Raw genomic sequence first — 15,109 nt, forward strand, 5'->3', positions numbered from 1 at the left:
GACTTTCTTTAAAAATAATCATTTTTTAAAATACCGTATATTTCACAGCAGCCATGGAAATACTAACATCTTTGTTATTCATCTTCCCTTATATGGCTGATGTTAAATAGTCCATTTTGTGATTATATCAGTCCCAAATCTAGTTTGGCCTGGGAGTGTCAGTTCTTTTTTTTAGGGAACTTTCTGCAGCTGCAGGATGGATTATCACCCTGCAGTGATTACCAGCCAAATTATTACATTCTCAGAGTCCTGGGGAAGACCTGATCATCTCATTAATAATTAGCACAGCTAATCAAAGGGTGTGCCCACATCGTATTAGTTATTACTGCATAATTAGAGGTTTAAAAAAAGAAACGTTTATTATTTCACAGTTTGGGGAGGGGTCAGGAATTCGGCAGCAGTGTTAGCTGGGTGGCTCAGGTTGCACTCAGGATGCTGGCAGACAAAAGTTGTCTGAAGGTTTGACTGGAGGACCTACTTTGAAGACTCACAGACTTAGCGGTAGGCAGGAGCCTCAGTTCTTCTCTTGGGACTTTCCAGAGACTAAATTTCTCACAATGTGGGCCTCCCTGTAGGCTGCTTACAACTGATCTTCCTCTAGTGATTGATCTGAGAGGAGAGGTAGGACTCACGTCTTTTATAACCTGGTCTCAGAAAAGACAGGCCTCACTTTCGCTGTGTTCTGCTCCTCACCTAGACCGATCCCCGTGCGGTGTGGAAGGGGATTACTCAGAGGTGTGAATACCAAGAGGTTGGGGTCATTGGCAGTATTTTGGAGGCTGGCTAACACAGTCTACCCTCTCCCTAAACTCTTGAAAGTCTCATTCCATTATAGCTTCAGCTCAAAATCCGGAATCCTATCACTTAAATCCGACCTGGGGTATAGATGAGGCTTCTCGGGTATGTCCCTGAATTACACCTCCTCAAGTCTGGCTCCTTTCAATCTAAAGGCTTGTACACTAAAGGGGAAATTCATGTCTCCCAAACATCCAATTTACACGGCTGCACAGGCAGGGGAGTGTCCTAAGTTCAGCAAGCTGAAGAGGCCCCCTTTTGTCATTTCTGTTCACCAGAGGTTCTAGCCAGGGCAATTGTAGACAAGAAAAATAAAGGTCATCTAGATGATAAAGAATTAGAACTCTGACACATTGCTGGTAAAATAATGCAGCTGCTGTGAAAAACAATTTGGCAGTTCCTCAAAAAAATTAAACATAGAGCTACCATACGATTCAGCAATTCACTCTTACGTGAACCCAAGGTAATAAAAAAATATATTCAGACAAAAACATATATGAATTTTCATAGAAGCATCATTCAAGTGTCTATTAACAAAATGTGGTTTATCCACATAGCAGGATGTCACTGTAACAAAAAGAAATACACGTGCTACAATATGGATGAAACTTGAACACACTAAGTGCAAGAAGCCAGACACAAAACGCCACCTACTGTACTTCATTTATGTAATATGTTCAGAATAGGTAAATATAGACAGAAAGTTGATTAGTGAATGCCAGAAGCTGGGGATATTAAGGGATGGGATTACAGGTTTTTTGGGGGGGGAAGGGGTGACAAAAACTTTGTAGAAATAGAGGTTGCAAAACTTTATGAATATACTAAAAAAAAAAACCCCAAAACCTGCATTTTATATTTTAAATAGTCAATTTTGATGTGAATTGTATCTCAAAAAACAAAACAAAACCCACCATACCATTTGACACAATAAATTCTCCATACTAAAATAAGAGGAAATGTTTTTAGGCACGCAAAGGCTAAAAGAATTAAAGACCAGCAAATCTGTATTCTAAAATTAAATAAAGCCCTTCTATCAGATCTATTTTTCTACACAAAGGAAATGAGACTAGAAATGGCAACCCTGTGAATTATAAGGAAACTTTCTGATTGTGCAAGATCAAAGCCCGTAAACTTGAGGACCTACTGAGAGGATATGAGGCGCACACCTTAAATCTTTAGGCTTTTTGTCTGAATTCAAACTTATAATCGCTCCATATTTATAACTGCAATAAGAACTTCATTAGACTTAAGAAATTTTGAAAATATCTGTTTCTCATTATTACCCCAAACAGTACTCTGATTCAAAGATATTAACTAAAGTACTTATATGCATAACCCCTGGACAGACAATAGTGGGGTGAAGGTCGGGGGGGGGGTATCAGGTGCGGGGTAGAGGGGGGTCAGTGGGGAAAAAGGGGAAATTTTATTCTACATACTTAATCTTTCCAGTATGATTTTTGCATTTTTTGTGGCTGTTCACGCCACAGTTTAGCTGGTGTAGTGATAAGTAAATCCACGTGTAAGTACTTCTCAAAGTGTTTTATGGACTTTCAAGACCCACTGGAGAGCTAAGATACTGTAAGCGAGGAGGAACTGAGTGAGTAGGGCCTGGGAGTGAACACGCGCCCCCGAGGAGTAGGCGCACACACAGGGAGTCTCCTACAGCTCCCCAGGTCAGCTGTTTCAAGGATGAAGGCGTTTATAAAAATAACTAATATTATCTATTATTTTGTGATAATTTTATTCGTAACAAAAACAAAATTTATTTTTACATGTATATACAAGTCATATTTATTATCTTTTCATAAAAATAGAAATTTACATATTTACAAAAATATTAAAACATACAGACTTTACAAATAAGAGAAACAGGATTTCACAAAGGACACTTGGAAATATACACTGAAAAGAGATTAAAGAAAGGTGACAAAACATTTAAATTAACACTCCAGAAGTTGCTATTTCAATAGATATTAATTTGGTAAGGCAAATAAAATGTCTCAAATGATAATAGATGGCAAACAAAATTTAGATTTAAGATTGTCTAGGTAAAATTACATGGCCTTCCTTTACTACTATAAAATTGGATAAATTTTATTTTATCTCTGAAACAAATACCAGATGACTATTTTTCTTTTCTTAAAATATTTAAGTCTTCTAATTTATACTGAGAACTTTGAACCTTTTCACATTATAAAATATTTTAAGAGGTTATGCATCCTCTACTTGGCAGGTGGGAAAAAAATCCCATGTAGTACATTGATTTCAACATAAAATTGAAAAATCACAATACATTTATTCTATTAATTTAAATTAAAACCTAACATTTTCTGACTAACCTTCACGATACGTTAATAGATATTAATAAGAGATCATAATCGTCGTAAATTCTTCTTGCTTTTCTTAGTACCCGGCAGAGGGTCTATTTTACAACTGGCCTTTAGAGGCTTGCCGTTCAGACAGTCCTTGGCGGTGTGATAGTCACACAGACACCTCGTACAATAATCAAACCCACAGCCCTCTCGTTTGCAGACTGCCCGTTGTAAATAGCAATCATATTTTGCAGGTGAGTTACAGCGAACACAGGGTTTGAGGCTTTCATTGTTTTTCAAAGTCTTGGCAACCTAGTAAGAAAATCCACAAACATTTTAGTAAAGACTGAATGTAACTCAGGAAAAACAATGGCACTTCTATACCCTCCCCAATACATGCATAAAGAACCAATGTCACACATAAGAGAACTCCTGCCCTGAAGGACCTTACTGTTCAACGCACAAGAGATAATATAACCTATCAGCTGGTTCAGTATCGATTTCCTAATGCTACTTTTAAATGTGTTCTTTCCCTTCACGACCTCTACTCACATCACACATCAACGCCTAACTTAAATGGCCACCTTTTCTGTGAAGTCTTCTAGTGTCACTCGGGAGCTGGCGGCTCTTTTACCTCTGCTTTTGTTTTCTTAAAGCACATACCATACTATATATTTTCTTTAATGAAGCTATCTTTCATTCTAGATTATAAGGCTATGAAGGTTACTACCACGTTTTCTTATCTGCGTAGTACCTGATAAGATAGCAGATGCTCAAAAAATGCTTTTTGAATAAACTTCTATGTTGTATTAGTCATTACATAATAAAGAGAAAACTAAATTTTGTTGGTCAAATATTTATCAACCAACAAATGGGGTGGTCAACATTTTATTTCAAAACATGCACTTAACTATGGTTTTCAAATTAAGCTTGTAAAATTATCCATGTGAGAACTTTCATAATACACATTACCCAATGATGTGAAGCTTTATTTCTGAGAGTTGGCCTTTTCCTGCTTAGCTCTTACTCAGATATCAAAGGCGGCAGTTGCAGAATATAATCTTCAACAGTTTTACAATTTTAAAATCAAGGCAGTCTATTCTTTTCTTAGTGTTTCCAAGTTAGAATTCAACATCACCAAACTGTCATAAACAATGCCAAGTGGTATCTACTATTTTCAGCATAGAAAGATATCTCTGTAATCTCCCAATTTATTAGTTTAGTTATAAACGGTTTCTTAATTTCTAACACTTTTGAGAGTAGAATGAAGGAGACAGAAGATAAGGTCTCTATTAATAGTTCTAACTATGCTATGATTAAATGTAAAGTTCTCCCTTTCTTACTCTAAATCCTTTTAACAATAAATGCCCCACATGTTCCTAATTTATTGATAAACAAAAAATTACCTCAGAGAATTCATTGTGCCGGCTGTAAGAAGAATCTTTCTGATCAGATGGATCGGATAATTTGCTTGGAGCATCATTTCTGGGGTGAGTGTGGGCTGCCGATTTCTGAACAGAAGCCAATGAGGTTCTGAACATAACATACTCTCTGGTCAAAGCATCAGATGAAAACTTAATGTTTTTTTCCTAATTAAAAAAAACACACAGTTTTAATAGGACTTCAATTTACCTACATATGCTTAAACACCCACACCAAACTATTCACATAAACATTTAAAGCCTAATAACTAAGTTACTGGCAGAAATTACAAACCAGAAATTGTGAGTGCTTGACATGCTTAGTCTTTAATACATGATTTATAAAGTACTGCCAGAAGTTCTTCTTCCTACCAGTAGATGGCAATAGTCATGTTTAAGTGTCACCCCAGTGTCATCAATAGATTCAATACTATCTTCTAGATTAGAAAAGTTTCCATTAACACCAGCTTATCAATAAAGAAATTAAACTTGGAGAATTAAAGCAATACTAGAGTAACACAGCTAGTAAGGAGGAGCACCGAAACTTGGACCTATGTCTGCCAACTGCTAGGTCTAAAATTTTAATTATATATTGATTTTGAAGTATTTTTTTTCCATAATTTTATTCACTAAATTTTATTGTTGAGAGTATTTTTGGGAGTATTACAGATGTCAATCTTGAAGTACTTTTGAAAGTAAATTAATTCTCTTCTATATTAAGAATCTTCAGAATGTAAATAATTTACCATTTATCTGGTAACTGAAAAAATAAAAATGGCAACCTAGATTAGCTATCTGATCAAAATACACTGAGAACCAAGTAATTTTCCCTTGTTTACCTTTGGATGTTCCATTTCTAGGAATAAATGATTGAGGTGGGATTCCTTTCCCTTTACCTATAAATTTTATGAGTTCTAGTAAAAGTTTGAAACATTTTGAATGTACAGGATTTTCAGATTACCTGTTATCTTTCCTATTCCCTCCTAATTCTAATGGTATAGAGCACTAACTGCTATATTTTAAAATGAAACCATCAGTTGCAAAGACTTACAGTAACTCTCTGTATTGCTTTATTGTACAGCTGCAATGCCCCTTTATCATCTTCTAGGATCTTCTTCCAAGTTGTGCTCACTTTAGACACACTGGAAAAGTAAATGATTATGAAGGACACAATTAAAGCATCACAAAGAGCTAAGATGAAAACATTAGAGACATTTTAACAGTGAAAAAGAAATTTCTATTAGCAGTGCTTCTCAAACTTGACTTTACATTAGCATTGCCCAGGGCTCTTAAGATTTAAGGATGCCTCATGCCTAGCATTTGGGTTTAATTGGTCTAAAGTGGTGGCCAGAGTTCTGTATTTTTAAAAAAGTTCCCCATCAAGTAACTCTAAGTGGATCCAGGCTTGAGAACTACTGATTTTTACTTTAATTTTGTACAATTATCTGCAAACATCAATTAAGTAGCCACTGCTGTATATATGGCACCACGTCAGCTATTTGGTAAAAGTTGTAGACAGATTTCAAAGTACTCTAGGACACACTGTTATTAGTAGATACCAATGTTGATTATCCCTCAAGAAGCAAGCCAACAATAAAAATCAATACTTCCCAGGAGTCTGTCTACGCATCTTAATTCTCATAGATACCTCACCCTAACTGATTTTCTTTGATGGAATGAGGAAGGGTAGTTAGCATACACTTTATAAGAAATAGTCATAATTGGACCCATTTTGAGCCACTGTATCTTCATTACTGTCAAACCTAGGAGAGTCCTACATTAAAAATGACCTATGCCTGGCCAGTGTGGTTCAGTGGTCGAGCGTCAACCCATGAAGTGGGGGATGGAGGTTTGATTCCCAGTCGGAGCACATGCCCAGACTGCAGGCTCGATCCGGGTGTGTGTGTGGGGGTGCAGGAGGCAGTCAATCAATGACTCTCTTCATTGATGTTTCTGTCTCTCTCCCTCTCCCTTCCTCTTTCTGAAATCAATGGAAGCATATTAAAAAAAAAAAGCCTAAAAAAGACCAGAAATTATTTCATATTTCAAGTGCAACAAAAGCCACAATGCTTATTAGACCTGTACACTAGAACTAGACTGTTGTTTTATACTTAAGTGAAAAAGATGTAGCTCACATAACAAAAATTTCAAAACCCATAGAAACAAAGATCCCAATCTAACAAAAATAGTTTTCTAATAGCATAAATATATTTGAAATAACTGGATTAAATGCATACTTTAAAAGTTATCTTTCTTTCATCTTAATGGCACACAGGTAGTAAAGTACTAATAATCAGACAAGTCATTATGTCAATGAAACAACAATGCAAGACTCTCATTTTTGCTTGAACTATTGGTGCTGAACCATCTAATGAACCCGTTCAGCATTAGTGTATTATACTAATACACTCGAAGCAACAATACTTACTTGATTAAGTCCATATCGCTGAGCTGTGCTAAAATATTTGCTAAGAGATGTCTGAGTCGCCTTCGAAAGAGTTCACTTAGAATATCTACACATTCTAGGCCCATTTTTCTGCCAATTATTTGCTGTAGTCTAGAACCTCCATTATACTCCTTCAGCTTCTCCCAATCTATTTTATGATTTCGTTTGGAATTCTTTTTTAATGTTGAACAGACAACTTTTGCAAAATGAAGGGCTGGCAGCAAGTTTTTCTTGGGATTCTGGTCTGGGCTTTGAATCTGCAGCAGGCAAGACTGTGGACTGTCACTGAAATTTTCTTCCAGAGGAAGGCTAGCCTCTTCCTGTTCATCAAGGCCACTCTTTTGGGAAAATGAGAAATAGCCACTGTCTTCGTAAGGTCCATTGGTTTCTAGTTCTTCTACTTCACTTGAACTACTAAGTGTCGGTTGCACATGTTGATTTTCCTTGTTATGCAATGGTTTGCTCTCATCTTCAAGTTCTACAATCCTGGGGTTCACAATTGGTGACCTGACATCTGATAATTTTTTGTAGTCTTTAATGCAGTCTTTATAAGTACCATCCAAAGAAGCAGAAGTGTAGGAACCTATCCTTCCACTGTCATCAGGTTTTACCAGTCCAGAATGAGCATGGTTATAGTTAAAATCATACTTCATTTTGACAGAAAGAGTGGAACTTTCTTTGCAACCTATAAAAAGAACATAACACATTTACTTAATAGCAAAATTTCAACATCTCCTTCCTTACTACTTAAATTGGGATATAAGATTTAACTACTTTGCCTGGCCAGGCGTGGCTCAGTGGTTGAGCATCGACCTATAATCCAGGAGATTCTGGTTCGATTCCAAGTCAGGGCACATGCCCGGGTTCCGGGCTCCATCCCTAGTAAGGGGCGTGGAGGAGGCAGCCGATCAATGACTCTCTCATCATTGATGTTTCTCTCTCTCTCTCCCTCTCCCTTCCTCTCTCTGAAATCAATAAAAAAAAATTTAACTACTTTGCATCTCTTAGCATTGTATATTGCCTAAGTAGCTGTGAAATTATCCAAGTTTACTGAAAATATGTGGAAATGTTAATTTATTTATATATATATCTCTCTCACTCTTAAAAGGGTACTTCAAAACAGATTGTTCTTAGATCTGTATAACTACATTTGACTTTTAGAGTCTATATTGATTAAAAAAGAGTGAAAGAGGGACTACACTGGCAAGGAATATAGTAATGGGCTCTGAAAAACTGCTTAGTGTTTTTGAGGGCAGAGCATATGAACAGTGTATGCTTCAAGTGTACTCCCCATCTACTACGACCCCTGCAAGCCAATCATAGGTAGCTAACAATTTCTCCTGTAAGTAAATGTATATACCAGTCAGTATGTTTAATCTACATTAAATAATGGTAATCTCTTCATAATAATTTTACCATTTTTATTTAAAGCAAAACCTTTTTGTCAAAGTACCAGAGGACATGTTGATAGAGAGTAATCTTATAGATAAAGACTCTCTTTAAATAGCAAATGACTAACACACTGAAAGACAGTATGTGCTCTAGGATCCCACTAAACCTTGTACTAAACCCTAAAATTTAGGTTTAAGCTGAGTTTGGGACATGAAAAGTAAAATAAAGAGTATATAAATCCTAATCCCCAAATTAACCCTAACTTGAATGAATTATTCTGAGTGCTTCTCTTCCACCCAGAAAAAGTAAAATATTCCAAGAAAGTTATTTTTGTCTCAAGTTAAGAATTAAGTATAATTTACGTGTGACCAGACTTAATCTGTAGAAGCCACCTACAAAGATACTTCTTACTTTGTTTAGCTGCCTAAAGAGAGAAGCCTAAAATTGTACTTCAGAAACATTTAATTCTTTTCAAAGGTATTCTCCTACTTGTCTTTAAAACCCAGTTACTGGGAGCCTATCTTATAGAATACCTTTCATACAATTTCACTGGAATATGAACAGTGCTTCAAACTTGGAACTAATGATTCAAACACCTTATAATTGTTTAGAAGTTTCCAATTTCCAATTTATTTCCAAACACTTGGTTCTCACAGCCTTTTGAGGTACAATGGAGAGGTATTATTACCTTATTTTTATAAATGAGGACACTTGAATCTTAGCTAAGTGGCTTGCCCAAGATTTTACATGTAGTTAAGGGCAGATCACTCTTCTTGAATGTAAATTCAGTGTGTCTTTCTACTATCTCATTTGGGAACTGAGATAAAAGTATATATGTGTGTGTGTGTATATAGATTTATAACAGAGACTCCTGGACTTTGGGTTATAATCTAATACTACATTATTTCTGTCATTGCTCAGCTTGTTCCAGCTTTGCCACTTAAGTTCATGTCCATGTGACATACTTCCATTGTTTTGTGTTTGCTGCATCCCTTACTTTCTGGCACAGGATATTCCAGGCTCTTCTTGTATTTTCCCTGCTCCAGCCCTAGTATCAGTTATTTCTCCCAGAAACTCTGGTTCATTTTATTGGTTCCAAAATCTGGATGCTGGCTGTAGATTTAGTTTTAAAATGTGAAATTATGTAATATACTTTAACAATACTGCAAAATAAAAAAAGTACCACACTTTTATATGAAAGGAAGCTGAAAGTAGACTGTAAAACACTAATTCCTGGTCTTTCAACTAGTTCAGTGCTTTTCAATGACCAAGCCAAATATCCCTAAACAATATGGGAAAATATATGTATTGAGATAACTGATCTGAGTATTCAGAAAGGGGAAGAAACATTACATGGCTTCATGACCTCTTGAATCAGATGAAGGAGGGGTCAAAGTCTAGTCCTGTCACTTCCGCTCATTCACCCAATGCCTGCTTAGTGACATGGGTGTGGAGAGAAAGGAACCCTTTGGAGGTGACATTCTGAGATCTGGAAGCCTTGTGAAAATCTGGAAGAGTTCCAGACAGAGGTAAATACTGGAAGCAAGGACAGTGTTGAGTATTTAAGGAAGAGAAAAGTTCTGTAGGGCTCAGCTTAGTGAGCTAAGTGATTGAAAAGTAAGGTTGGAGAGGCAGAATGACCCATAGGGTTTTCAGGGTAGGAAGGATTTTATTCATTATGTAATAAAGAACCTTTGAAGGGTTCTAAGTAGAGACATTTGGTTTACATTTTTAAAAAACCATGGCAGCTGCCCTGACCAGGTGGCTCAGTTGGTTGGAGCACTGTCCATATACCAAAAGACTGCAGGTTCAATTCCCAGCCAGGGCACATACCTAAGTTGCGGGTTTGATACCTGGTCGAGGTGGGCACAGGAGGCACCGATTGATGTTTCTCTCTCTCTGAAAATCAACGGACATATCCGCAGACAAGGATTGAAAAAAATCATGGCAGCTGTGGAGAATGGAATGCAGGAAGGCACACATGGAAGCAGGGAGACTAGCTGGAAATAGGAAACACAAAATTTCAGAGCTAGGTACTTGAGACTTGATGACCATAGTGGGAATGGAAATAATTGAACAGATGTGAGATCTATTTAGGAGGGTAAAGTAAAAAGTCAAGAGAGCTTGCTAATTTATTAGATGAGGATTATGAAGAAAAGTGGAGTAAAAAATACTTCAGGGTTTAAGTTTTGAGCATCTAAGGTGTAGTGTCATTTGTTAAACTGGGGAAAACTGAAGACGTTAACTCTTTCCTCATCTGTAAATGAAGGTGAGAAAATAAAACTGGACTAAACTTATGACAGAGTCCCTGTCACGTATGGCTTTATCAACAGAATCTACAGTATATCTATCACATTATTCGTAAGCCAAACGCCTTCATATTCCTTATACTGTATATCAGAAACACTTTATAAGTAGCAAAATACACTCCAGACAGACAGATGCGTGCATTTCAGAATAGTAAATACTTTTCCTAGGAATGAAATCCACTTTCAAATGAAAATCCCAGCTCAGCTTTCTGACTAGCTTTTGTGACCTAGAACATTCAATCAGTCCTTCATTTTCTTGAAAATGGAGATATTAATATCTACCTCATGGTGTTGGTGGATTCGACACACTGCATTTTTTAAACCTGTCCTTTATAGTCCAATCATGAAAAAGACATTATTATTAGTTAACTATGCAAAGGGTAACCTATTTAACTTTTCAATATAGATCTGACACTCATTAATTAAATAGACTACAGTGCTTAAAAATCTTTACAGCTGCCCTGGCCAGTGTGGCTCAGTTGACTGAGCAGCATCCCATGCACCCAGGTCACTGGTTCAGTTCCTGGTCGGGGCACATGGGGGTTCCCGGCTCTATCCCCAGTAGGGGGCGTGCAGGAGGCAGCCAATTGATGACTCTCTCTCTCAAATCAGTAATAAAAACATAAAAAATTTACACATGTGCATACTTAAAAAAAAAAATCTTCACAGCTACTCCAATGTTAAATAACTAAGTTCTACAATCTCCAATACCTTTAAGATAACCACCATATGCCCAACACTAGGCGTGGCTATTACAAAATTTAAGAAAGGCCCAAGGCTTGCTGCCACAAAATGCATATCAGCCATAATCCCTAAGAGAAATTTCAAAATTATTGGAACGCAGTAGAATTTTAAATTTCATTTCCTCGAATTTATGAACAGGAAAAAAAATTCAAGAGGATTACAAATATTCTCTTTAGGAGCAAGACAGTAAAAAGACAACTAGAATTAATCAAAAAACTCCTTCTTAAAGCCATAAGCTTCAGAATTTAACAAGGGAGACTTATTATCTGTAAAAATTAAGTATTTTTTTCTCTCTCCTCTTCCAGATTCCTTTTCTAAAGAAATGGGCATCTTCTACAGATTATCAAATATTACATCAAATCGCTATTTTTTTTTAAATTTTGGTAATTTCTGGGTTAAATAAATGTATTTACATCCCTTCTAGGGACAGTAACAAAGGATTAAAATAAGGGTTTATCTGAGTACCTTTCATTCTATCCAAGTTTGGAACAAAAACTATCTAGGTTTCAGGAACACAGGTTTTTAAAAAAAACAACAAAAAAACACCAATTCTTCAGTTCTCACAAAATCAGCTTAAAATGGCTAAATTCATGGTTTTGTACCAAGAACTGGGGCTGGCCTTTTCCCTCCTCTCCGTGTGATTCCAGGCCTTGAGGCTGAGTTACTGGGTAAAGGGGGGAAAAGGAGAAATTGTGCGTTTTTGTTCGGTCATCCCCACAGAGCCCGGCCCGATGAGGGGGGTCCCTGTATTTGGCGGGAGTGGGTGGGGGGGAGACCCTGGAAACGCCGAGGGTCGGCGGGGTGGCCCGAGGGCGCGGGCCCGGCGGAGGCGGGAGATAGCAGCAGCCAGATCTCCCGCGCCCGCCAGCGCCGCTGAGGTGGCGAAAAGCCCGGGGAGACGGGCCTGGGACCCGACGTGGGAAAGGGGCTCAGGTGGGGGGGGGTCGGGCACCTGGCCGGGCCCTGGGGGTCGCCCCGCAGAGCCGGAGCCCCGGCTGGGGTGGGGGTGGGGAAGGGGGCATTTGGCGCCCATTCCAGCCGGGTGGGGAGGCAGATCTGCCCAGGGCAGAAGGGCGCCCCGGGAGGCCTGCCCCGCACCTCCGTCGGAGCCCGCGGCGGCGCCCGGCGTGGCGGGCAGGACCCGCGCCCGCCATCCCGCCTCAGCACATCTGGCTTCCCGGCCCGGAACCGCAGCCTCCTTTCTCCCCGCTCCAGGAGCCCCCGCAGGCACCCACCCCGGGCCCGGACTCCGGTCCCTCACCTCAGCATGCACCCCTCCTGGAACCCCCACCCCTCCTGGAACCTGCACCCCCCTGGAAACTGCACCCCCCCTGGAAACTGCACCCCCCTGGAACCCGCACCCCCTCGCGCCCTCTGCCCGCACTCACTGTCCGAGGGACGCGGGCTCCTGGGAGCTGTCAGGGCGCTGCAGCGGCTGGGGCTGGGGCTGGGGCCGGAGGGGCGCCGCGGGGAGCAGCTGCAGGCGCGCCGGCTCATGCCAGTGGGACCCGGGTCCTCCGCAGGTGAGCGACCAGCCGCCGCGGGAGAGGAGCGGGCACCGGCCTCACGGAGCACTGTCTTCTAAAAGGCGCCAGCTGGTGGTACTTTTAAAATCTTTGAATTTTGTGCCCAAATCCGCACGGCCCAATGGGGCGCGCCGCTCGCACGCGCGTTCCAATGGGGAGGCGGCGGGAGGGGCGCCCTCACCCGCGCCCAATGGGAGGCTGCGGAGGCGGGGCCAGCCCGAGGCCGGCCGGCCCTCCTCCCGGCCCGCACCTCGCGTCCGGAAGGATGCTGAGGCGGGGCCGGGGGCGGGGCCGGGGGCGGGGCCTCGGAGCGCGGGGAGGCCGCGGCCCCGCACACGTGGAGGGAGCCTACCACGCATGCGCCCGCCCGCCCAGCCGCCCCCCGCGGTGGGAACCGGCCTCCGGCGAGTCCCCGTTTCATCCTGAAGGCAGCGCCGGCTCCTCCCGGAAGGTCTCCGATGGGTACAGAGGGCAGCGGGCTCTCTCCGGTCATCTCGTCGGCGGGAGGTTGGTGAGCGGCGACGCGGGCCGTGCGGGGGCGCAGCCTCGGCGGAAGCCGGCCCTGCCCCCAGCCCTCCTCAGCCCGCGCGTCTGGGATTTGGGCGCGCTCCCCTCGACCTCCTCCTCTGGCCCCTCCTCCGGCCCGGGGCGTTCGCGCAGGCGCTTTTGGCGGGAGGTGGTCGCGGAGTTGGCGGGTCGGCGCGTGCGCGCTGGGGTCCCCGCGATTCTCGGGGAAGGCGGAGGAGCCCGCGGCTGTGGGGCGCCGCCTCCCCCCTGCCGCCCACCTGGTCGCGCCGGCGCCGTGGCGGGAGACCTGGAGCCGGACCTGCGGGGCGCGGCCGGCCGGTGGGCCTTCGCTCTTGGAAGCGTTATTTCTTTCAGCCCCAGTTCCCGTGCCGTTATTTTGGCCGGGCCTGAAGGTGGTGAAATGTGTATCTACTCCCCTGGGTTTCTTGTTCGTTTCTTCCCTTCCTTCAGGGCCGAGCGCCAGGGGCGGCAGTGCTGCTCCCGAGGAAACCACCCCCCGCCGGGGAGCTCGGGGCTGCACTCCCGGGGTGGAGGCTCCCGCCGAGGGAGTGCTTTCCCGGCGGAGGGGAAGCTGTTAGGCCTCGGGGGCCGACGGCGCTGCGTGGCCTCCAGCCAGCCGGCCCCTTTTCACTGGAACACCGAGGTCTTCAGCGGCTGTGCCGCCCCCAGCCGCCACCGCTGGACCTTCCTTCCCTCCCTCTCAGGCCGTTCTCTGGGGCCCTTCTTCTTATAAAAGAGCTAATAGTAACCAGGATTCCCGTGGGAAAAGGAGCACTAATCTCTTTTAAGTCTTAAGACTGAGAAATATTGATGTAGATCATCTGATGCAGCATTAAGGTTAGTTTTAACAGGAAATTCTTCTCAGCTCCCAAGGGTGAACACATTTGTCTGCTGTCACTTTTTGGAGAATTTAGAGCCTCTCGCCACAGGGGAGCATTCACACCTGGCCCCGTGGGGAAGGGGGGGGGATGAGTCCTAAGCTCTTAACTTCGTTTGTAGGAAATACCCTGACTTGAGCAACAAGTTCAGTGACACCAATCCTGGTTTGAAGAAACCAATTAAGACATTTTGGACTCAGGGAAATGTGGGTATTTGAAGATACTAGGGAATTATTGTGAATTTTGTTAGGTGTGATGATAGTAAATGATGTAGAATAATGTCATTTTTTAAAATGCAAGCTGAAATACTTAAGGGTGAAGTGTAACAGCATTAAACTTCTAACACTAAGCAAATATGAAAACAATTATGGAAACTAGGTAATGACTATGGCTGTTTGTGCCAGTTACCATTTTTATTGCTTTACTTTGATACTGAAGCTGGACCTGTGAAGGGTTCTCCCTTAGGACGGTGCTAGGCGTGGGCAGTAGGTGGAGGGGACAGTACAGCGGGAGGGGGCCTCTGGTCTCCTGTGCTTCCACTCCCTTCTGTGGCACAACTGCACAAGTCTCTTGGACACTGACCGTTAATGGTTAATTTTATGACAATTTGCCATAGAGTGCATAGATAGTATTACCCAGGGTGTTTCTAGGTGAGATTAACACTTAAATCAGTGAACGCTGAGTAAAGCAGAATGTCCTCCATAATGTTGGGCCTCATCCAGTCGGTGGAGCAAAAAGCCTGGCGTTCCCTGAGCAAG

The 15,109-nt window shown here is 42.0% G+C and overlaps 1 protein-coding gene across 2 annotated transcripts; it reads right to left on the minus strand.

Annotated features, from left to right (window-relative positions):
- Positions 1–2,526: 2,526 nt before the first annotated feature.
- FBXO5 (F-box protein 5) lies at positions 2,527–13,009 on the minus strand. 2 transcript variants are annotated; one of them, XM_081140645.1, is made up of 6 exons: positions 12,808–12,884; positions 11,885–12,083; positions 6,957–7,659; positions 5,580–5,670; positions 4,514–4,696; positions 2,527–3,419 (listed from the first exon to the last, which is right to left on the minus strand). In XM_081140645.1, the coding sequence occupies exons 2-6, from the start codon at positions 11,889–11,891 to the stop codon at positions 3,168–3,170; spliced, it is 1,236 nt and encodes a 411-aa protein (XP_080996771.1). In that variant the 5' UTR covers positions 11,892–12,083; positions 12,808–12,884; the 3' UTR covers positions 2,527–3,167. The 2 variants fall into 2 exon arrangements, with proteins under 2 accessions (XP_080996771.1, XP_080996770.1); XM_081140644.1 differs by lacking the exon at positions 11,885–12,083 and having other exon boundaries at positions 12,808–13,009.
- Between the last annotated feature and the right edge of the window lie 2,100 nt (positions 13,010–15,109).

The sequence above is a fragment of the Miniopterus schreibersii genome, assembly GCF_964146895.1.
Source record: "Miniopterus schreibersii genome assembly, chromosome: 6".
Lineage (NCBI taxonomy): Eukaryota > Metazoa > Chordata > Mammalia > Chiroptera > Miniopteridae > Miniopterus > Miniopterus schreibersii.